The sequence below is a fragment of the Anabas testudineus genome, chromosome 13, assembly GCF_900324465.2.
Source record: "Anabas testudineus chromosome 13, fAnaTes1.2, whole genome shotgun sequence".
NCBI lineage: Eukaryota > Metazoa > Chordata > Actinopteri > Anabantiformes > Anabantidae > Anabas > Anabas testudineus.
Genome location: NC_046622.1, coordinates 292004 through 315811, shown reverse-complemented (window position 1 = coordinate 315811; position 23808 = coordinate 292004). Strand labels below are relative to the sequence as shown.

The 23808-nt window shown below is 46.5% G+C and overlaps 2 protein-coding genes across 3 annotated transcripts; both read left to right on the top strand.

The window, feature by feature from the left end:
* The first annotated feature begins 690 nt into the window (after positions 1 to 690).
* rpl35a (ribosomal protein L35a) lies at positions 691 to 3725 on the top strand. 2 transcript variants are annotated; one of them, XM_026341890.1, is made up of 5 exons: positions 691 to 901; positions 2117 to 2153; positions 2372 to 2524; positions 3350 to 3494; positions 3637 to 3725. In XM_026341890.1, exons 1-5 carry the CDS (start codon positions 706 to 708, stop codon positions 3658 to 3660), a joined length of 555 nt encoding a protein of 184 aa, XP_026197675.1. In that variant the 5' UTR covers positions 691 to 705; the 3' UTR covers positions 3661 to 3725. The 2 variants fall into 2 exon arrangements, with proteins under 2 accessions (XP_026197675.1, XP_026197683.1); XM_026341898.1 differs by having other exon boundaries at positions 732 to 858.
* A 1632-nt stretch (positions 3726 to 5357) lies between these two features.
* Positions 5358 to 23061, top strand: abcc5 (ATP-binding cassette, sub-family C (CFTR/MRP), member 5). Its single transcript, XM_026368367.1, is given in 32 exon segments — positions 5358 to 5427; positions 6006 to 6067; positions 8406 to 8509; positions 8511 to 8555; positions 9399 to 9493; positions 10776 to 10931; positions 11016 to 11160; positions 11282 to 11515; positions 11604 to 11777; positions 12231 to 12378; positions 12457 to 12605; positions 12849 to 12956; positions 15041 to 15204; positions 15736 to 15955; positions 16040 to 16111; positions 16207 to 16331; positions 16719 to 16791; positions 17225 to 17428; positions 17518 to 17661; positions 17733 to 17826; positions 17907 to 18076; positions 18213 to 18359; positions 19300 to 19429; positions 19510 to 19792; positions 19895 to 20081; positions 20302 to 20391; positions 20507 to 20696; positions 20806 to 20965; positions 21052 to 21130; positions 21236 to 21349; positions 21452 to 21616; positions 21729 to 23061. Coding segments are annotated over 30 exon segments (4212 nt in total). The 5' UTR covers positions 5358 to 5427; positions 6006 to 6067; positions 8406 to 8464; the 3' UTR covers positions 21831 to 23061.
* The last annotated feature ends 747 nt before the right edge of the window (positions 23062 to 23808 follow it).

Genomic DNA, 23808 nt, shown 5'->3' with positions numbered 1-23808 from the left:
GAAAATTGAGACTGAGGCAGCTGCGTAGGTTGTTCCACCATTGTGAAAACACTGAGCTGAAAAGTTTAACCTGGGGGTTTTGAGGTGAAGGGACAACAAGACGTTCACTGGCAGAGCACAGTGACAGAGAGGGATCGTAGACCTGGATGACGGAGTTCAGTGCAGAGATCTGTGGTGGCCATGTCCTGTGGGGTGATCCAGGTTTCTGTGCCAGTAGCTGAACAGCTGAATGTGCAGTTCCACAGAGCGACCTGAACATCATCAGTCTTCCATCACGAAGGAGCGAGGACACAAGTCTCACAACGGTTTATTAGATTCTGCGCCACTGAAACAACCTGAGTAATTCATCCTTAAATGTTTTCTCTTTTGAATTTACATTGTTAATGATCACAGAATTACATATCTGTTTCTATTTAAAAGAAACTTCCAGATAGAAAGAAACATTTGGCTGAGATATTAATTTTTTCTAGGAAACACAACAGTTAAGACTAAAGTACTAAAGACGTCTGGGTTAAGATCAACACATGGATATGAGACAGATATTCAGACTGATGCTGTGTTCACCTTGAGATAGTTTAAACAGGACACAGATCATGAGTAGATCCCTGTTTACTTTCTTGATGTTAACCACCAACTGTATTGTACATTTTTTATAAGGAAAAATAAAAAAAGCTGACCTATTTATTTAAGGAAAACGTTAAGATAATGCTGTTTCAATACAAACTGACAGGTAAAGTGACACTTAAAGTGTTAAAGTCTTCTATTTTGATCAGGCGGCTGCGCGGACACCTGTGTTTACACAAATTTCCCAGCGTTCCTTGCGGCCTTCCCTTTCCTCCATTTTTCTCGTCAGAGAAGGTAAGAGAGCCGCCGTGTCGGAGTCCAAGTTACAATAAAAACGGTAATCGGGCTCATTTTGGACCGATGTTCACAGACAGAAAACCAGCCATTTGTTGTCCGATGACTGGTCACTTTGTGTCTCTGTAGAGGGGCCGATGGAGGAGATTCAGTTTGGATGAGGGTGACAGCGGTTAGCGGTGCGGCTAACAGTCCTGACTCAAGCGCTTCTGTCCGGGTTAGACTCGGGTTTATGTCCCGGTGTGTGTGGAGCGGAGCCAAGTAGCTGTTTCCGATAACAGCGGTGTTTGAATCCCGTTTCGTCTGCTGTAGAATTTATTTATTTTTTGACCCCGGGCTTTCTGTGGTTAGTGTTTCGCTAGCTCTACCAGTTAGCATGTTAGCTCTCACCGGTTTAATGAGTGAAGCAGTGAGTGGTCAAAACAGCAGCTCCGTGTTTGTAGCACACAAACTGACCTGCTAGACCCAGAACCTAAGATCAGGATCCGGCTCGTTCCTGGGTTTGCACCCGGCGGTGAAGTCATTGTCTGTGTGATTCAGCTTTACTGTCACTGTGCAGGTGCAGGTCCGGATCCAAAGGGTTAAATCAGACGGTGAAGGACAGGAGTTTGAAGGTTTAATAAACTGAGGACGTGACGCGTTCGGCTTCTCACTTTTATCGTTGGTGGGTAAAAGTCCAAGACGCCGTGCGTTTCGTAAATGGCATGATTTGTTGATGAGGTTCTGTGACTGTGAAATAATGAACATGTCTGAGAACCTTTAACCACAGGTTGGACTTCTTTTAACATGGTTGATGATTCTGTTTACTTGTATCAACGAGCCATCGTCAGTTACGTGATGGAGCTTCAACTCTCCTGGTGTCTGGAACCACAGAACAAATTCGTCTGGTTTCTAGAGACTAAAGTATTTGTAACATGTAGCTTTGTTTCGGTGTGTTAATGCTGTTTAATGCTGCTGTTTCCCTGTCGACAGTCTCTGCTGAAAACAGTCGAAGGCGTGCGCTCACCTGCTGTTGAGTCTTGTTTGAGTTGTTTTCAGGATTTGATGTTTCTTCTGTTGCTGGTTGAAGACTCTGTTTTTGTGTCGTCTGTTAAATCATTTGCCGTCATAGCTGCAGATTTGTGACTTGCAGGTAAACGTGATGCACCTGTGCAGGTCACAGATCTTAGATGTGGATCAGGGTTTGGCATTACAGAATTCAGGTGTCTGATGTGGCAACAACCAGCAAATCCTTATTACCATGTCTTTCTTTTTACAGGTGAACTCACCTGGAGAAGACAAAAGATGCCTGGAAGGTGAGCAGCTGATGTCTCTCCTGAGTTTTTCTCTGAAGTTTTAAGTTCAGTTTTCTGAAAATCAAATATTTAGTTAAATTCACTTTTCCTGCAGCTAAAAAAGTTTAGTTATTTATTTATTTAAATGTCCTGTCGTCTTTATTGGAACAGTAAAATGTCGCTGTTGAACCGAAAATGGAAACTAACGTCAGAATATCTGACTCTGTCTTTCTGCTCAGACTGTGGAGTAAGGCCATCTTCACTGGCTACAAGCGCGGTCTGAGGAACCAGCGAGAACACACGGCCCTCCTGAAGCTGGAGGGATGTTACACCAGAGACGAGGTCGACTTCTACCTGGGGAAACGCTGCGCCTATGTCTACAAGGCTAAGAAGTAAGAACAAGCTGTGACAGCGATGGTCACCTGTTGACGTGCTAAGTTTAAGTCAACAGGTTGAGAGTTCTGGTGACGATGTTAAAATGTGACAAGAAAAACTCATGCCATCATCAGAGGTTTGTGTTAATGGACCAGGGACGTTTCCCTGTGACGCTCTTCCTTTTCTTACGTGGTGCACGTCGTAGCTCCACAGTAGAACAGAAACTGTTGTCTAAATTCCAGCTCAGATCAAAGGAGAAGATCCATAAAGAACCCTGGATTTTGACATCGGTAAAGAACAATATTTGTTTTTTCTCAGAAGTGTTACCTTGGGAAACGCGTACTAGTAGTACTCTGTACTACTACAAACTGCAATACACAAAGAGACTGACCAGATTGGGTTTTTTTGTTTTTTTTTTCCTCCAAGCTAAGACCTGGTTCCAGCCCAGCCTAGTCCATGTTTCCAGCCCAAGACCTCTGTGCTGTCATTCACATTTGATTGGTCAGCAATATTTGTGGAGCACATTTGATAATACTTCACGGTCACTGTATTAAAACGGACTCGCTGGAGCGTCGGGCTCATGTTAGCCGCCGGGTTCGGCACAGTTTTCGTACCGTTTGGCTTTAATTGATCAGTGGATGAAAACCTGATCAGTCTTTTAGCCCACATCTACTTGGTATCTTATGAGAGGTAAACACCTCTTCGGGAACGTGAAGGTCTGGTCTCCACTGAACAGCACCTTTGGGACAACACAACCTGGATGACTGAGAATCTCCAGCTGCTTAGTTTGACAGCTGGTTGGTGCTGCAGTTTTAATGGAGCTGTGTGTTTTGTGTCTGCAGGAACACCGTGACACCGGGCGGTAAACCAAACAAGACCAGAGTCATCTGGGGAAAGGTGACCCGGGCTCACGGTAACAGCGGGATGGTCCGAGCCAAGTTCAGCAGCAACCTGCCGGCCAAAGCCATCGGACACAGAGTCAGAGTGGTGAGTCGGAGAAGGGAACGGTTTATGTTGAACTCTCTGCAGCTGTTGGATATCTGAGCAGTCTGTTGTCCTTTAATTGTGTCACTTGGTGTGACTTCCTGTTTTATTGTGGCAGCTAACATGACTTCCTGTCTGTCTGCAGATGCTGTACCCTTCTCGGGTGTGAAGAGGAACTGTTTTCAGCGGTTGATGTTTGTACAGAAACAATAAAGCGATCAGGTCCAAACTGCTGCTCTGTGTCACTTTGTTTAACTTGGTGTGAAATGACCTCCGACCTCATTTGTTACAGGTTCGATTTTCATTTAATAAACAACCTTGTGTCTCTGCTGAGTTTGGCTGATCATAACGTTTGGTCTTCAGAGAGACTTGGAGACTTGAGAGTGAAATATTTTACATTTTACTGCCCCACATGACCAAAAGCTATTTTTGATATATTTAATAGAATTTTTCTATAGTACTGGGAGTGAAATCAAAAGCTGAAACAAATCAGCTGGTTTTCAGACTGTAGAATCTGGAGCCTTCTTGGAACCTGGTCTAAGAGGAATCAGGGAAACGTCTCAGAGCTAAAACCTTCATCTCAGTGGGTGTGGTTGACCCTGCTGGTGGATTAAAAATCTCCTGCAGTGACTTTTCTGACTTAACTTTAACAAGTCTTCAGGTTCTTCTGGTGAAATCATGAGACTGAGTCAAAAAGAACAAACATAAAAGTACTGGTTGTAATAAAAGGACTTCTGTGAGCTCACACTAATCCTACAGCTTTATATATCTAATTAATTTCAAAGGATCTAAAAAGAACAAATACTGTGAAATGTGTGGTGACTTTGATATTTACCCAGTATTGTTTAGTCTGGTATGTTCGTGTCCAATTAGAAAACATAATTTCATTGTTTCAGAGAAAATTCATCAAGGTCACTATTAAACAAATCGTCTAAAGTTAACGGATTGTTTTAAAGTGAACTTCTTGAGCTCTGGTTGTTTAAGGGATTTGTGAGATCTTCCACAAACCTGACTCCAGCATCTTTCCTGGTGAACTGCGTCATCCACCTTCTGCTCCCAGCGGGGGGCCACTTGCTGAACAAAGAACATTTTCCGTGGAATCTTCATTAATGTTCTGTCGGTTCCGCCTCCATTTATAACGGCTGTTCTCTCAACCAGCTCAGCGGTTCTGTGTCACTCTCATTGTAGAGTTGGAAACTTCCCCACTTTTTGGGTGGTGTAGAGGGCGCCGACATGTGGCCCAGACTTCTTTTATCACCAGCGTCCATCAGGTCCACTTATGCATAGTTCACCTTTTTGTCCCAGTGAAGTATCTGCTTCAACTTCTGTGGAGACATTTGACTGTCAGTAGTTTGCTGGGTTTGAACATCAGTAAATGTATTTAGAGGATTTGTACCAGAGACGGCTCAGTCCAACATCTTACCAGAACCGCCTGCTCTGACTTTATGATTTGAACTGTGAGAACTGATGGTTCTGTTAGTTGGTAGGTTCTAGTTGTTCAGTTAGTGTTTGGACTGGTTGTCAGGAGGTTTGGTTAAGAACTATTTTATGTGATGGAGGTTCCTGTAGCAGCAGAGTTTATATTAATATCAAATGATGAGGGTTTTTGTTTCCTGACACTTGAAATGACAAAGATCCTACTGATGGTTGAAGTATTGAAGCAGCTGGATGGACAGAATTCTCTTTCCAGAACATGTTCTAAGCTGATTGGGGCGCTGCAGCCTGTCAGTCTACACTCAGGGCTGAGAACTACTCTGATTACGTCAGCACTAACGTCATGAGATGCTGTGAAACTGGGAAGGACTCCACTTCCCATGAAGCCCCGCGCGTCCGCTGCAGCAGCAGCAGCTTCACTGAGGAGGAGCAGAAAGAGGACAGGGAGGACGGAGAGACTGTCCTCACAGACAGACAGAGAGACAGACAGGCCGCTGAACAGGTGAGACAGATGGACAGGTGAGACGCTGCTTTCTGTTTTATGTGAGCGCGCGTTATTTTATAACACCACGGGCTTTTATTCTGAAGGACTCGGTCCGATCGTTCTCTTATTCTGGAAGGTTCTTTTATTCTGGAGGGTTTTACCATGTTTTTCTACCCGATAGCATCCGAAACACAGTACTGTAGTACTACTACTACTACTGAAGTGCTGCGGTACATCGCTACTACAGTTTCACAGTACTGCAGTGCTAGAGTACAGCATTACCATATGTATGTGTACAGTACATTCTGTGTACTCATCTGTGTAGTAACTGCAGTATTTGTGAGGTAGTTTTGAATTTAGTACTTCTGTGAAATATTCCTACACTCAGTACCTTTGAGATGTCTGTATGCAGTAATATTACTGCAGTCAGTGTTTTCATATACTTTGTCTGGTAAATAAGTTCCTATTGTAAAAGGAGCAGTTCACAGTACTCTGAGTACTAGTTCGCAGTACTCTGAGTACTAGTTCGAGTACTTCCATCGTAAAGTATTTGGTGCTGGTGATGATGACACTGTTTGTTTCTGCTCCTCGTGCAGCTGTTAACGTGAAGATGTGGACAGAAGTGGGACTTTCTGTGTCCAACACGGTCCTGAATCCTGTAAGACGCAGAGACAAGACGTAAATGTATTGTTTTAACAGGACAAGAGACAGAGACAGGAGACCAGAGACGGACAGAGACAAGAGACAGGAGACAGAGACAAAAGACAAGAGACAGAGTCAGGAGACCAGAGACGGACAGAGACAGGAGACAGAGACAAAAGACAAGAGACAGAGACAAAAGACAAGAGACAGAGTTAGGAGACCAGAGACGGACAGAGACAAGAGACAGGAGACAGAGACAAAAGACAAGAGACAGAGTCAGGAGACCAGAGACGGACAGAGACAAGAGACAGGAGACAGAGACAAAAGACAAGAGACAGAGTCAGGAGACCAGAGACGGACAGAGACAGGAGACAGAGACAAAAGACAAGAGACAGAGACAAAAGACAAGAGACAGAGTTAGGAGACCAGAGACGGACAGAGACAAGAGACAGGAGACAGAGACAAAAGACAAGAGACAGAGATAGACAAGAGACAGAGTTAGGAGACCAGAGACGGACAGAGACAGGAGACAGAGACAAAAGACAAGAGACAGAGTCAGGAGACCAGAGACGGACAGAGATAGGAGACAGAGACAAAAGACAAGAGACAGAGACAAAAGACAAGAGACAGGAGACAAAAGACAAGAGACAGAGTCAGGAGACCAGAGACGGACAGAGACAAGAGACAGAGACAAAAGACAAGAGACAGAGACAAAAGACAAGAGACAGGAGACAAAAGACAAGAGACAGAGTCAGGAGACCAGAGACGGACAGAGACAAAAGACAAGAGACAGAGACAAAAGACAAGAGACAGGAGACAAAAGACAAGAGACAGAGTCAGGAGACCAGAGACGGACAGAGACAAAAGACCAGAGACAGAGTCAGGAGACCAGAGACGGACAGAGACAAGAGACAGAGACAAAAGACAAGAGACAGAGACAAAAGACAAGAGACAGAGTCAGGAGACCAGAGACGGACAGAGACAAGAGACAAAAGACAAGAGACAGAGACAAAAGACAAGAGACAGAGTCAGGAGACCAGAGACGGACAGAGACAAGAGACAGAGACAAAAGACAAGAGACAGACAAAAGGCAAGAGACAGGAGACAAAAGACAAGAGACAGAGTCAGGAGACCAGAGACGGACAGAGACAAAAGACCAGAGACAGAGACAAAAGACAAGAGACAGAGACAGACAAGAGACAGAGTCAGGAGACCAGAGACAGACAGAGACAAGAGAGAGACAAAAGACAAGAGACAGAGGCAAAAGACAAGAGACAGAGACAGACAAGAGACAGAGTTAGGAGACCAGAGACGGACAGAGACAAGAGACAGAGACAAGAGACAGAGACAGACAGAGACAGAGACAAAAGACAAGAGACAGAGTCAGGAGACCAGAGACGGACAGAGACAAGAGACAGGAGACAGAGACAAAAGACAAGAGACAGAGACAAGAGACAAGAGACAGAGACAGACAGAGACAGAGACAAAAGACAAGAGATAGAGACAAAAGACAAGAGACAGACAAGAGACAGAGACAAAAGACAAGAGACAGAGACAAGAGACAAGAGACAGAGACAGACAGAGACAGAGACAAAAGACAAGAGATAGAGACAAAAGACAAGAGACAGACAAGAGACAGAGTCAGGAGACCAGAGACAGACAGAGACAAGAGAGAGACAAAAGACAAGAGACAGAGACAAAAGACAAGAGACAGAGACAGACAAGAGACAGAGTTAGGAGACCAGAGACGGACAGAGACAAGAGACAGAGACAAGAGACAGACAGAGACAGAGACAAAAGACAAGAGATAGAGACAAAAGACAAGAGACAGAGACAGACAAGAGACAGAGTCAGGAGACCAGAGACGGACAGAGACAAGAGAGAGACAAAAGACAGAGACAGGAGACAGAGACAAAAGAGAAGAGACAGAGACAGACAAGAGACAGAGTCAGGAGACCAGAGACGGACAGAGACAAAAGACAAGAGACAGACAAGAGACAGAGTCAGGAGACCAGAGACGGACAGAGACAAGAGAGAGACAAAAGACAGAGACAGGAGACAGAGACAAAAGAGAAGAGACAGAGACAGACAAGAGACAGAGTCAGGAGACCAGAGACAGACAGAGACAAGAGAGAGACAAAAGACAGAGACAGGAGACAGAGACAAAAGAGAAGAGACAGAGACAGACAAGAGACAGAGTCAGGAGACCAGAGACGGACAGAGACAAGAGAGAGACAAGAGGCAGACAGGAGACAGAGTCAGGAGACAAGAGACATAGACAGTGACGGTGTCTTTCAGCTGCAGGACTCTCGCTCTCCAGCTGTTTGAGACTGAACGCTTGTGTCTCTGCTCAGATTCGCAGACTTTCAGTAAAGGGGGTCTGAGGACACGGCTCCATGTGGTCTGATAGAAGATGAGAGAACATGACTTTGGAGGGAGCGAGATGGGGTCTCTACAGCCCCCCCCCCAGCGCTCTGCCGGGGTCGGAGGTCAAACAGCTCCAGGTGAGAGATCCACTCCTTCTTACTTTAGTCCCTCAGGGTCCTGGAGTCTGAGGTTCTTGTTGTGGTTCAGGAGTCACAGTCCACAACAGGTTCTGAATGATGTGGTCCAAAGTGGACCGAGCAGAGAGTCACTGACGCTGAACCACAGAACGTGACATCTGGTAGAAACAGGTGTTTTATTGGTTATCAGCAGGACAACGGACCAGGGACCTAAACGTGAGCAGGTGAAAGAAGGAACAGAATCAGAATCAGTCTCTGGATCTGGATCTGGAGAAAGAACCGAAGAGAGACACAAGCGCAGCTTTGTTTACATAATGAAGCCCCGCCTCCTTCAGATGCAGCCGCCAGATTGGACAGGGCCCTGACACGGAGGGCATGGGAGGCGCGTGATTGGCTGAGGCCGTATGAATAGATGTGAAGTGTGTCAGCATCATGAGGCGGCAAACGTGAGCTCTGCACGTGCTCAGCAGCAGCTGGAGGGAACTGACACACACACACACACACACACACACACACACTTTCTATAGATGTGAGGACCCTCACTGATACAATGTCCTCACAGTGATTGAAATGTGCTATTACATCACTCAGATAGTTTCTACTTACACGCTAATGTTCACTTCTACTGATTCATTTATCAGACACAGTGAGGTACAAGGTACAAAGTCACGGTAAGAGTAGGAGGTCTGCATAAGGTCACAGCCGGGATTCGAACCCCAGACGGAGGGCAGCGATCTACACTACACCATCCAGCCTCCATCTGTAGTTTGAAAATCTGCAGCTGGTTCTGTAGTTTTACGTGTGTGTGTGTGTGTGTGTGTGTGTGTGTGTGTGTGCTCTCAGGGTCCACTGGGTTTGTGTGAGGACAGATCAGCTGGTTGTCATGGCAAAGAGCTGGAGGAGGGAAACCCAAGCAACCGCGGAGAACAGAACGACAGGTTAGTTCTCCTGTAGCAACCTGAACCACATCATGGTTTTGTTGTCTGGTGGAAGCTGGACTTTGAGGTTTTTGTAGACCTGAAGTCTTTGGTGGTGCTGGAGACTCCTCCTCTTTCAGACCATCGCTCTGCTTGGGCTGGATCAGCTGATCGCTGTGGCCATCAGTCACGTGAAGACAGATGGTCTGAAAGAAGAGTAAAGGAGGGAGGTCCAGCTGCCACTGAACAGCTGATGTAGTAAAAGTTGGAACTTAAACCTGGTTCTCACCTGAACCTTAAACCAAGTCTGACCTCTCAAACAGACCTGGGAGGTACCGAGGAGAAACAGACCCAAAGTCTCAGGTGTGTCTGTGTCTCCTCATGTGTGTCTGTTTCTCCTCAGGTGTGTCTGTTTCTCCTCAGTTGTGTCCGTGTCTCCTCAGGTGTGTCTGTGTCTCCTCATGTGTGTCTGTGTCTCCTCAGGTGTGTCTGTGTCTCCTCAGGTGTGTCTGTGTCTCCTCATGTGTGTCTGTGTCTCCTCATGTGTGTCTGTGTCTCCTCAGGTGTGTCTGTGTCTCCTCATGTGTGTCTGTGTCTCCTCATGTGTGTCTGTTTCTCCTCAGGTGTGTCTGTTTCTCCTCAGTTGTGTCCGTGTCTCCTCATGTGTGTCCGTGTCTCCTCAGGTGTGTCTGTGTCTCCTCATGTGTGTCCGTGTCTCCTCATGTGTGTCCGTGTCTCCTCAGGTGTGTCTGTGTCTCCTCATGTGTGTCCGTGTCTCCTCATGTGTGTCTGTGTCTCCTCATGTGTGTCCGTGTCTCCTCATGTGTGTCTGTTTCTCCTCAGGTGTGTCTGTTTCTCCTCAGTTGTGTCCGTGTCTCCTCATGTGTGTCCGTGTCTCCTCAGGTGTGTCTGTGTCTCCTCAGGTGTGTCCGTGTCTCCTCATGTGTGTCCGTGTCTCCTCAGGTGTGTCTGTGTCTCCTCATGTGTGTCCGTGTCTCCTCAGGTGTGTCTGTGTCTCCTCATGTGTGTCCGTGTCTCCTCAGGTGTGTCTGTGTCTCCTCATGTGTGTCTGTGTCTCCTCAGGTGTGTCTGTGTCTCCTCAGGTGTGTCTGTGTCTCCTCATGTGTGTCCGTGTCTCCTCAGGTGTGTCTGTGTCTCCTCAGGTGTGTTTGTGTCTCCTCAGGTGTGTCTGTGTCTCCTCAGGTGTGTTTGTGTCTCCTCAGGTGTGTCTGTGTCTCCTCAGGTGTGTCTGTGTCTCCTCAGTTGTGTCTGTGTCTCCTCAGGTGTGTCTGTGTCTCCTCAGGTGTGACCATCCGGTTGACAGCGCAGGTCTTTTGTCGTTCATGACGTTTCATTGGCTGACTCCTCTTGCCACACTCGCCCACAGGAAAGGACAGCTCCTATTGGACGATATCTGGCCCGTGTCACACCAGGAGCGTTGTCATGACAACAGCCTCCGGTGAGTATCGTATGTTTATCTCCCTCATGCATCTGAACATTTGAACGTGGCCTCGGTGTCACTCTCCCGGTCCTGGGTCGTTAGGTTGGCGTCTCTGTGGGAGGAGGAGCAGAGGTCAAAGGGCAGCGAGGCTTCTCTGTGTTCGGTGGTCTGGACTTTCTGCCGGACTCGTCTCCTCCTCTCCATCCTCTGTCTCACCGTCACACAGCTGGCTGGATTCAGTGGGCCGGTGAGTCAGACCAGTATGATTGATATGGTCCAGTTGGTCCAGTGATACAGAACTATTGAGACCAGTATAATTAGTTAAACCAGTAAGACCAGTATACCCAGTAATAACCCGTGCTGTCCAGGCGTTTGTGGTGAAGCGTTTGCTGGAGTACACCCAGCAGGAGGAGTCCAACCTGGGCTACGGTCTGCTGCTGGTACTGGGTCTACTCACCACAGAGCTGATCCGCTCCTGGTCCCTGGCTCTGACCTGGGCACTGAACTACAGAACCGGAACCAGGCTGAGGGGGGCCATCCTCAGTCAGGCCTTTAACAAGATCCTGCGCCTCCGTAGCGTCAGGGACCAGTCCATGGGACAGGTACCGTTCTAGACTCGTTGTTTCCTTCTTTCCAGTCTAAGAGACTAACGGTGGTTGTAGTCTGACGCCGGTGCCCTGTCCCCCTCAGCTGGTCAACATGTGCTCCAGTGATGGTCAGAGGATGTTTGAAGCAGCAGCAGTGGGCAGTCTGTTAGCAGGGGGGCCCCTGGTCGCCGTGCTCGGTGTAGTCTACAACCTGTTTATACTGGGGCCAACATCTTTACTGGGATCAGCCGTGTTCATCCTGTTCTACCCGACCCTGGTCAGTACCAGTCTCTCAGCCACTCTGCAGCACTAAGGCAGGATTCACAGAGCTTTGGTTTGGTGGCAAGTTAGGAAATTGTGGACAAATCAAGTTAGAATAAAATATGACACTAACTGAATTGGTGACGTTGTGTTAATTTGGAAAGATTCCACTAATCTGTGGCTGACGACATTATAAAATATCAGTATCGCCTAAATGAGTCTAAATGACTTCAAACAAACAGCCAGTGGCTCCTGCTCTCATGTAGCAGTGAAGGGGGACAGTGATGCTGTGACTGTAAAAAGAGTCATTTCTTAAAGGGAGTCTGGTATGAGTTCTACACAACCTTGTCTCACAGACACAAATCACAGCCAGTGGGTTTGCCTGAGATGAGATGCATTATCTGCATCTGTACCTGTAATCTACACCCCCCACTTGGTCAGGTGATTGATCCTCGTGTTTTCTGACCAGATGTTCAGCTCCAGGCTGACGGCGTACTTCAGGAGGAAGGGAGCAGGTGCCACAGACAGACGAGTGCAGAAAATGAACGAGATCCTGAGCTACATCAAGTTCATCAAGATGTACGCTTGGGTCAAAGCTTTCTCGCAGGATGTCCGCCGTACGTACTCACCTGACACCTGTTCACCTGGTGGTCTTGCCACCTTGGTAACCCAGGTATGGGTGTTTTTCCTCCCAGGTATCCGTGAGGAGGAGCGCAGGATCCTTGAGCTCACAGGTTATTGTCAGAGCATCACGGTTGGCGTGGCCCCCATCGTCGTCGTCATTGCCAGTGTGGCAACATTCTCTGCCCACATGTTGCTAGGATATGACCTGACTGCTGCCCAGGTACCAAACACCACCTGTGTCTGTTAACATGTGACTGCAGCTAACAGCTACACCTATTAGCAATATGGCAGGTTACAGATAAAAGTTCCTTGCCTTTCTAGAAGCCTCTCTGTAAAACATCAGCATCTGTCTGGATTTAGGAAACTGCCTTTAAACAAGTCACTGAGGCTGCTTTCACGTAGTCATGTTTACAGTTGGCGCTGTCATCTGCTCCATAGGCTAACACCGTTTGTTTCCCATCAGGCCTTCACTGTGGTGACGGTGTTTAACGCCATGACCTTTGCCCTGAAAGTGACTCCATTTTCTGTCAAGTCTCTGTCTGAAGCTTCAGTGGCCATGGAGCGATTCAAGGTGTGATATCTGACTGCACCTGAACAGACCTATCTACACACTTAAATACCTGCCATTATACAACTCACCTACCTGCACATTGTTACCCTCTGTTCTACCCACCTACATCCTTCCATCGGCCCAGTCTGTGTTGTTGAGAGTTTGGAGGGTTCAGCTGTTCCCTGCTAATTAATCAACCCCAGACCTAAACATAGTTTTAATTCATTTGAGAGCCTCACTCTTAACCTCTCTGATCCTAACTGGACAAATCAAAAACCAGTCCTGTTTGTTATTGTGTACCGTCCTCCTGTCCCTTACTCTGAGTTTTTAACTGAATTCTCAGAGTTTCTATCTGATTTAGTTCTTAGTGCAGATAAAGTCATTATAGTGGGTGACTTTAATATCCATGTAGATGTTGATGATAACTGCCTCAACACTGACTTTAATTCACTACTAGACTCTAAATGTAAATAAACCCACTCACTGTTTTAATCACACCCTTGATCTTATTCTGACATACGGTGTGGAAGTTGATCAGTTAATAGTTTTTCCCCAAAACCCTCTTTTATCTGACCATTTCTTAATTACATTTGAATTTACAGTACCAGACTTTACTAAACCTACAGATAAGATTCACTACAGTAGATGTTTATGTGAAAATGCTGTGGACAAATTTAAGGAACTGATTCCATCTTTTATTTCAGAGCCATGTACCAACACAGAGGAAGGCAGTTATTTCAACGTTACTCCAGCACAAGTGGACTATCTTGTTAATAGTACTGGTGCTTCACTTGGAACAATACTTAATACTGTTGCTCCTCTAAAACAGAAGCTAGTGAGTCAGAGGAAGTTAACTCCATGGTACAATTCACAAATCCATAGCTTAAAGCAGAAATCACATAAGCTTGAAAGGAGGTGGCGTTCCACCAATTTATATGAATATTGCCTGGAAAGATAGTTTAAGAATAAATAAAAAAGCCCTGCGTAAAGCTAGAACTTCATATTACTCCTCATTAATAGAGGCAAATAAGAACAACCCTAGGTTTCTTTTCAGCACTGTAGCCAGGCTGACAAAGAGTCATAGCTGTTGAGCCTAGTATTCCCTCAACTCTCAGCAGCAATGATTTCATGAATTTCTTTACAAATAAAATCATAATTATTAGAGAAAAAACTGATCAGATCCTCCCTGCATATCTCCCTGCTGTCTCCCTCTCTCTGTTCTCCTCTGCAGGTATCCTCCTCCTTGGAGCTGTTTATCTCCAGAGTCCAGTTACTGGTCCTACCAACCTGTCCGGTGTTTTTGCTGCTTGTTGTTGTTGTTTGTTGCCTGCTGTTCTTTTCTCTCTCCTCTTTCCACTCCCCGGTCGAGGCAGATGGCCGCCCACCCTGAGCCTGGTGCTGGAGGTTTCTTCTTCTAAAGGGAGTTTTTACTCTCCACTGTCTCCTGGTGCTGCTCAGTGGAGTTGTTGGGGTCTAAATCTGTATATAGTTATATTTCCACCACAAGTTCTTAAACCTTAAACACTGTAAAGTTCCTTGAGATGACAATTCAATTCAATTCAATTCAATTCAATTCAATTCAATTCAATTCAATTCAATTCAATTTTATTTGTATAGCGCCAATTTACAACAGAAGTTATCTCAAGGCACTTTACAGTGTTTACGGTTTAAGACCTTACAGAAAATATTTATACAAAAAATTATAGATAAAACCCAACAATCCCATTTGAGCAAGCTTTAGGCAACAGTGGAGAGGAAAAACTCCCTTTAGAGGAAGAAACCTCCAGCAGAACCAGGCTCATAGTGGGCAGCCATCTGCCTCGACCGGTTGGGGTGAGTGGAAAGAGAAGAGAGAAAAGAACAGCAGGCAATAAGACAACAACAAGCATCAAGAACATTGGGCAGATGAACTGGATTCTGGAGATGTACAGCTCCAGGCCGAGGATACCTACTACTACGACTGCTGTTGTGATTTGGCGCTACACAATAAAAATTGAATTGAATTGAACAGATGGATGGAGAAAAAAAAAAAGTTTCAGCCAAACTCTGATCCTAGTGAAACTAAAGTCTGATCTTGTTTTTCTGGTCTGACTCTGTCTTTTCAGAATCTCTTCCTGCTGCCGGAGGTCGATGGCGTTCGTGCGTTACCCAGCGATCCTCAGGTTGCTGTGGAGATATGTGGGGCCACTCTGGCATGGGAGGGGGGTGGACAGAGCACTCAACCCAGTCCATGTGTCCGAACAACCAACAGACTTCACCACAGGGACAGGTAAATGGGCTTGTGGCCAAAAATGTATTTTACTTTCTATGTGTGAGCGTAGAGCGGCTGAGCAGGAGTCACTCTCACTCACATGAGCTCTGAGTAGTGACCACAACAATATGACTGTGGATACAGACGCCAGAAAGAAATTCCTATGCAGCACAGAGAGTTTATGCAGCTCTGAAAATTATCCGATAGTTTATCTTAGTGCAGTAGGACTCAGGCAGATCTGTGTGTGTCACTTTGGATACTCTGCGTAAAGGAAAAGGCTGTTTTTACTTGTGAGCCTGCAGCCAGATCCTTCAAAGATATGTATCCAACACTGCTTTGCCCTTATTTTTAAAAAGTAAAACTTTTTACTCTTTGTTGACTACATGGGCATGTCCTCCATCATCTGAAATCCCAGGTGAAACTTGCAAAGTAATACGCTCATGTTCCATGGAGAATGGATGTAGAGCAACAGATGTTCGGGGGACTGATTCGGTTTTACCTTCAGGCCCTGAGTGGATTAAGAGCTAAACTGCACGTGGTGGTCTCCAGGTGCAGAGACAGATCTGCAGTTCTACAAGAGGAGGACGATGAGGAGCAGGAAGAGGTGATGGGCTCCCTGCTGAGAGGAGGAGAAGATGTAATCTCAAATCCGAACGAAGAAGAGCAAGATGAGGGGGAGGTGGAGACCTGTCCTCCTCTCCTGTCTGTCCCTCCTGTCTACCCACGCCTTCAGAGCACCTTGCACTGCATCAACCTGAGCATCCAGCAGGTAAAGTCAGGATTCAGGACTAATTACTGCAGTGTTAGTCCTGAGTCTGAGAATCTGAACACTAGCACTTGTTTGTTGGTTCAGGGGACACTGGTCGGGGTCTGCGGCAGTGTCGGCAGCGGGAAAACCTCCCTTATCTCGGCCGTCTTAGGACAGGTGAGCTGCCTTAACTTCGCTAACAGCTTCAGTTTGCACTTCGCTCTCTCTGGTTGAATGATATGATTACTGATTAATGACCGGTGTGTTGACAGTTGACTGTGCAGATGGGCAGTGTGGCCGTCAGAGGAAGGCTGGCATACGTGGCTCAGCAGGCTTGGATCCTGAACGCAACTCTAAGAGACAACATACTGTTTGGACAAGAGTACCAGGAGGACAGGTGAGAGGAGGACACCTGCGCTACTCACTCAGATAAGCAAACAAACCACGTCAGGTTCCTCGTGCCACATCTGGTCCACATGTTGGACAGTAGATGGAGATTTAAGCTGTCGCCTCAATGAAACTTTCAGTTCAGCTCTTTCTCTTATTTCCCTCCAGCCTCTGGATGATGCCAGGTTTTATAGTGGAGGTGAAATAAAGGCTGATGACAGATAAAAAAAATATTCATTTAAAGCCGTCAACATAAAAAAAAACTATTCCCAGACCAGGATCTGTTGTAGGCACCAGACCAGCTTGGAACACGTACATGTGCAGCTGTGCAGGAACTCGATACACACAGGTGTGCACACCTGGCACCACAGATGGATTTGTTCTTCTGTCTGTGCAGATATCAGTCCGTGCTGAGCGCCTGCTGTCTTCGACCGGACCTCGCCCTGCTGCCCAACGCTGACCTGAGTGAGGTGACATCACTTCCTGTTTGTTGCTTACTATACACAAAGCTCTATGGGTAGAAGCCTACACACCTGTCACGTCTGCAACATGTTGCTCTTGTACAACATGGATTCTAACATGAAAATCAATGACCACTGAGCAGAGACAACAGCAGACCACAGACAACTGATGCATGTTTACATAAACAGCTCTTATTTTATTAAAATGACCCACAGAGCTTCTCTTCATGTGCACACCCTACACATCAGCCGCAGTGGGAGGGTCAGAGGCTCCGCTGCACCCTCAGGTGTTCAGTTGTCTTCCAGGTCTTTAATCCCAACATTGCTACTCAGTGGAATGGAAACTCGTCAGACAAGTGTCTAAACACGACACGTGACATAAATATGTGACTCTTTAAAAAGCTGCTGCTCTCTGAAGACGTCTGTATTTCCATCCCATCAGATTGGGGAACGTGGGGCCAACCTGAGTGGCGGGCAGCGTCAGCGAATCAGTTTGGCCCGTGCCCTGTACAGTGACCGGGACATTTACATCTTGGACGACCCATTGAGCGCTCTTGACGCCCATGTGGCCAATCATGTCTTCCACAACGCCATCAGGAAGCAGCTCTGTCACAAGACCGTTGTCTTTGTCACCCACCAGCTGCAGGTGAGCCTGCCCATCCCCGTGACCAAAAGGTGCAGAAGAACTTTGTGCAGTATGGTTACCATGGTGATCACCTGTGTGTCTGTGTGCAGTACCTGGTGGACTGCGATGACATCATCCTGATGAGGGAGGGGAATATCGTGGAACAGGGTAAACACGACAACCTGATGAAACTGAACGGAGACTACGCCGCCATGTTCAACCACTTCCAGCTGGGAGACGCCCCGTACATCGAGGTACCCATCTGTCTCTCTAACTGCCTGTCTGCCTGTACTTCTGTCTGACTCTGCTTGTCTGTCTGCTCCAGGCTCCCAGCAGGAAGACAGGTGGTTCTCAGAGAAAACCAGCAGACACTAAACCAGGATCAGTGAAGAAGAACGCACCGGTTGCAAAGGACAACGGTGAGATTGTTACACTTCTGTTCTGTTGGACTCTACTGTTTCTACTGTTTTTCACTGTGTTTGGTCATGTGACATTAAAGGGGAGGAGCATCCATATGGGGGCGTGGCCTGGTCTGTGTTTCGGCTGTACATGGCGGGGTGCGGCGGCGTGGCCTCTTGTCTCCTGATCCTGGTTCTGTTCGTTCTGAACGTGGGGAGCTCTGCTTTCTGCCACTGGTGGCTCAGCTACTGGATCAACCAGGGCAGCGGGGTGAGACGCTCCTCCTCATCATCTCACCTCCTCAGAGCAGCTACAGACAGAGACACAACACAACTAATAAGACAGGCCCATCATCTCATAGCCTCCTGACTCCTCTTTTCTCCTCTTTCTGTCCTCCTCCTTGCAGAACACCACACTCACCCGAGAAAACAGCTCAGCTGTGAGCATCAGCATGAAGGACAATCCCATGATGCAGTACTACGCCACCATCTACGCCTCCTCCATGGGAGTCATGCTGATCTTCAAATTCATCAGAGGCATTGCCTTTGTCAAGGTCGGAACACCTCCCAGAGTCTTGATGACAGAAAGTCTGCGTCTATGTTTCTGTCTAATATGTCGGTGAAGATTCTCAGTGGTCCAGATAAGTTCTCTGGAAGTTGAGTCCTGGTATCTGGACTGCCTTCTTGTTAGGTTGAAAAGTCTCACTACTCATCAAGTAGCTTCTTCAGTCTGAAGATAGTTGGTTAGAGACACAGATTTATCCTCCAGGTTGGTTTCACTCCACCTCTGGACTGAATAGACTCATTAGGTGAAACAATGGAAGGGGAGGATGTGAAGGATGTAATAGTCACACCTCTGCCAACCACTCTATCCCCTAAAGTGGGTCGTTAGGTGTGTCCAACCTGGTTCAGGTGTGAACTGGTCCTGATCTTTCTGTGGATGAATGAAAGGGCAGCATGATAAATAGGAGACAGGTTGTGAGGTCTCCACCTCTGTTGAGTGAGGGGGTGTTGATTTGCACATGTAAAGCTTCCCTCACCTCTCTCTCAAACCATTTGTCATTTGTCCAATATGTGAAGCTCACTTTCCTCTGTTGAGAGAGGGGGTGTTGATTTGCACACTATCACTATGAGGTTTTTATGGTTGTTCTCAATAAAGACATAAAAGATGAGACTTTCTTTGTGTCATTATTTTAGGGACATTCTATTTGTTAATACTCTTGACTTCAGATCACAAATTAATGCAGAAAACCATGAAATTCCAAAAGGTTCACATACTTTTTCATGCCACTGTAAATATTCAGCCTGCAAACATATCAGATAACACCTGTTAGAGAACGATTTACAGTATGTGCTGTTGTTGACATGTGTCTGAACAGATCATCCTGTCCACAGGTTTTTAGTAATAAATATAAAGGAAGTAAGACCTACCGCACGTCTCGCCTTGTGCATCTCCTGGCCGGAGTTCAATCCTGTCTAATTGTCTGTTTGCAGGGAACTCTGCGAACCTCCTCCAAGCTGCATGACGAGCTCTTCCATAAGATCCTCCGCTGCCCCATGAAGTTCTTCGACACAACGCCCACGGGGCGAATCCTGAACCGCTTCTCCAAGGACATGGATGAAGGTAAAAGACAGGACTAAATCTCAGTATCTCACCCAGTCCTAGACCCTTTAGAGATAACTTCTTTTTAATTCTCCCACCAGTCGACACCCGTCTGCCATTCCAGGCTGAGATGTTCATCCAGAACGTGATACTGGTTTTCTTCTGCCTTGGTGTCATCAGCTGTGTTTTCCCATGGTTCCTCGTGGCTGTGGGTTCTCTGGTCTTGCTCTTTGCTGCTCTCCACAGCGTCTCCAGGGTCTTCATCCGGGAGCTGAAACGTCTGGACAACATGACAATGTCGCCGTTCATGTGCCACATCACGTCCAGCATCCAGGGCCTGGCCACGCTGCAGGCCTATGACAGGGGCCATGACTTCCTCACTAGGTCAGGATTGGATGCGTGTTCACAATAGGGATGTACCCTGAAACCCAGGGTAGGATAAGAACCTCAACCCCATTGCATCACTGTATATGTTGTTGTTTTCAGGTACCAGGTTCTGCTGGACCAGAACCAGGCTCCATTCTACCTGTTCAGTTGCGCCATGCGCTGGTTAGCAGTGCGTCTGGATGTCATCAGTGTGGCTCTGATCAGCATCACCGCCCTGATGATGGTCCTGATGCATGGACAGATCCCTCCTGCCTACGCCGGACTCGCCATCTCCTACGGCGTGCAGGTAGCTTAAAGTGAAGCCTTTGTCCTGCAAATGAGCTACTTGGGGAAATCAAGTCTCTCTAATCCACTACCCGATTACAGTAACCAGGTTACTGTTTACATGACAATTAAGAAATCAGCTTGGTGGAGTAAGCTGACTTAAAGCTGGTTACGGGGGGAAGTATAGGTAGAACTGAAGAAGTCACCAGACCTGTGGTTCACCTATGTCTGTCCTCCTTCAGTTAACAGGCTTGTTCCAGTTCACTGTGCGTTTGGCCTCTGAGACTGAAGCTCGCTTCACCTCTGTGGAGAGGATTCACCACTACATCCAGGTATTGGGACCATACTCTGGTCCTGTTCGGTAAACTGGATTTATGTTAGACGTGGGAATCAGTTCTGATCTGATTCAGACTTGTCATTAATCACTGGTCTTCTGTCTGGCATCAGTCCCTGTCCCAGGAGGCTCCAGCCCGGGTCAAAGGTTGGGCCCCTCCAGCTGACTGGCCCCATCAGGGGGGGCTAGTATTCAAAGAGGTGGAGATGAGGTACCAGGAGGACCTGCCTCTGGTCCTGAACAAGATCTCTTGCACCATCCGGCCCAAAGAGAAGGTGGGCATCGTGGGCAGGACCGGATCAGGTAGGACGAAGTTCTGGGTCTCCAGAGCCGACAGGTGTGATTAAAGTAGACTCATAGACCTGTGGACTGTCTCTGTCTCAGGGTCTGACTCACTCCTGTCTATCTGCAGGGAAGTCATCTCTGGGTGTAGTCCTGTTCCGGCTGGTGGAGCGCTGTGGAGGATCGATCCTGATCGACGGTATTGACATCCACGACATCGGACTGGCCGACCTGCGCAGCAAACTATCCATCATCCCCCAGGACCCGGTCCTGTTCAGTGGGACAGTCAGGTAAAAAGACCTGAGATGATCCGGGTCTTCCGACAGATATTTACGCAGCATGGAAATGTTCTGACAGAGATGTCGTGTGTCGCCAGGTCTAATCTGGACCCCTTCAACCAGTACAGTGAAGAGCAGATCTGGGACGCTTTGGAGAAAAGTCACATGAAGGAGTGTGTGAGTAGTCTTCATGTATGTTCACTGACACACAGGTCCTGACATGTGGTTCAAGTCCACAATCCAGATCTTGTCTGTCTCACTTCCGGCCTGTCTGTCGTTCAGGTGTCCCAGCTGCCGCTGAAGTTGGAGTCGGAGGTTGTGGATAACGGAGAAAACTTCTCAGTGGGGGAGAGACAGATGCTGTGTGTCGCCAGAGCTCTGCTGAGGCAGTGCAAGGTGAGAGACAGAGACTGGTTAACCCCACCACCTGGGATCCTGTCATCTGATTGGCTGGTTCTGGTCTCAGTTCTGTCATTTATTGGCTGGTTCTGGTCTCAGATTCTGATCCTGGATGAGGCGACAGCAGCCATGGACCCTGAGACAGACGCTCTGATCCAGGAGACCATCAGGACGTCGTTTCAGGACTGCACCACCCTGACCATCGCCCACCGGCTCCACACCGTGCTCGCCTCCGACCGCATCATGGTGCTCAACCAGGGGCAGGTAACACCGACCGTGACAAATCCGTTAGCTCAGAGTTTCAGTGTGTGGGAACGTTATTACCAGGTAAAAGAAATGTAACGTACCTGAGTTTTCTTGGCTGTGGTTGGTCCAGGTGGTGGAGTTTGACGAGCCGTCCAGACTGCTGGCCAATGAGAACTCTCGCCTGTGTTCAATGCTGGCCGCTGTGGAAAACAAGAGCTCTGTGCGAGGATGAAGGCCAAGCCAGAGGTCACAATAGGTCACCTGTGCTCCAGTTCTCCCAGTAAAACCAGTATAACATTCACAGAAAGTGAAGGTGCTGTTACTGTGTGAAACTGATCTGACAGCAGCTCAGAGTTTGTCCAATCTTTGATGTGTCATCATCATCTCTCTCACGTACTGTTGCTTTTTTGCAACATGAGGACGTTTTTCTGTTGTTATGACCGGATGAACCAGGTCTGAGTTTATTATTGTTATTATTATTATATTTTTTATTAGTATTATGGGATGGTTTATTTATGGTGAACCCTGTGTGAGTAACTGTCAGTCTCTGTTTGGACAAGTGAGGAGATAAAGGACAACTTAGTAGTAAAATATATGTAATTTAGTAGTTCAGAGTCCAGAATAATTCATTTCAGTCTGACTCTGTTTGTTATGTTCAAATGTGTCAGATTTGTCCTTATTTAAACACTAACACTTCACTATTAACTGAATAACAGAATAAAATCCAGACTGGTTCAACAGTTCAGTGTTTTTAAGCTTCGGTAAAATAATAAATGAATACAGAGAATAAAGAGAATTCTTGCGATTTTCTTCTATTCTTCACAGAATATTTAATAAACTTTATTTTGGAACATTATGAGATATGTAGATATTTGGCAGGACTTGACAGCTGATGTATGAAAAACATTTTGAGCTGTTTTAAAGTGACCGTGAAGTTCAGAGCCCAGAGTCTCTGTCCCTGTGTTGGCAGAATGTGGGTTATTTAATTACTGACGCTCACTGCTGCTGAAGTTACTGTACTTCAAATACTGTAAAAACCTGAGTTTCTCTTTAACCTCGATGTTGACATAGTTTCAGAAAACTCTGCAGTAGTTCTGCTGCTGTCGGGACGTCCACTTTAACCTGTTGGTTTCTTACAACCTGCATTTTATTTGATTCGTCTCTGAAAAAAGAACAGATTTGTCCTTTAGAATCATTTTCTATGATACTGAACAAACAGCCATGTAGAAATCGTCTGTGTGTGTCTGCTGTATTTTCTAACAGCCTTATAGCATGACCTGTTAACTGCCTTGTGAGCTGGAGGGTCAAGGAGGGGGGGTTTCTCTAATATTGGTAATAAAACAATTTTAAGATGAAGTTTGTGTCACTTCCTGTTGCCTGTGCTTAGTGTGTTTTGAATAAAATGTTTATTTCAATAAAAGTGATAATTTTTTTGTCACTCACATGTTTTCATACAAAAATCAACAAATAAATGTTATTTTTACCAAAGTCTCTTTCTAATAGAAGATTATTGTTGTGTGCCCTTCATCGGCATCAGTGTTTCATACAGCCTCTCAGCACGTCTGTCATCATTTTTTACCTTTTGGGTTTAACTGTAAAATAAAAACAGGTTTATTTCACAGCCTCAGTGCAGTGCGTTCCTTGTCACAGCAGAGCTGGAGAAGTCTCTGACTAAAACTGCTCCGCTGTTTGATAAGCAGGCTGTGGAGAGGATGTGAGCTGTTCTCCATGATGCTCAGCAGTTTGTGCAGCATCCTCCTCTCCACCACCTGCTCTAAAGGTTCCAGAGAAGCCCCCAGCACAGAGCCAGCTTTCCTGATCAGCTTATTCAGTTTCTTAGTGTCGCTGGCTCTGATGCTGCTGCCCCAGCAGATGACAGCAAAGAATATCGCACTGGCTACAACAGACTGGTAGAAGATCTGCAGCATCTTGTTGCACACATTAAAGGACCTGAGCTTCCTCAGCCCTTCTGTATACAGCCTCTGTGTTGAACTTCCAGTCCAACACAGAGGCTGTATACAGAAAGGGACAGAGTAGACTCTACTTCCTATTATAGTATTACTACTATTACTATTATTTAAGACACTATTGATGATTCTGTTCTGCCTCTATTAATCCACACAGTTTGCTAATAACGTTTTTAAACATGGTAAAATGTTTAATTACTAAAAGGTCTAATTAAAGGTCTCCGTTGACCTTTGACCCGGGGC

Coding starts and splice junctions, on each gene's coding strand:
- rpl35a (XM_026341890.1), top strand. CDS start 706: ATGCTGTTTCAATACAAACTGACAGGTAAAGTGACACTTAAAGTGTTA. Junction 902..2,116: donor TCCAAGTTACAATAAAAACG/GTAATCGGGCTC, acceptor TTCTTTTTACAG/GTGAACTCACCTGGAGAAGA. Junction 3,495..3,636: donor TCGGACACAGAGTCAGAGTG/GTGAGTCGGAGA, acceptor GTCTGTCTGCAG/ATGCTGTACCCTTCTCGGGT.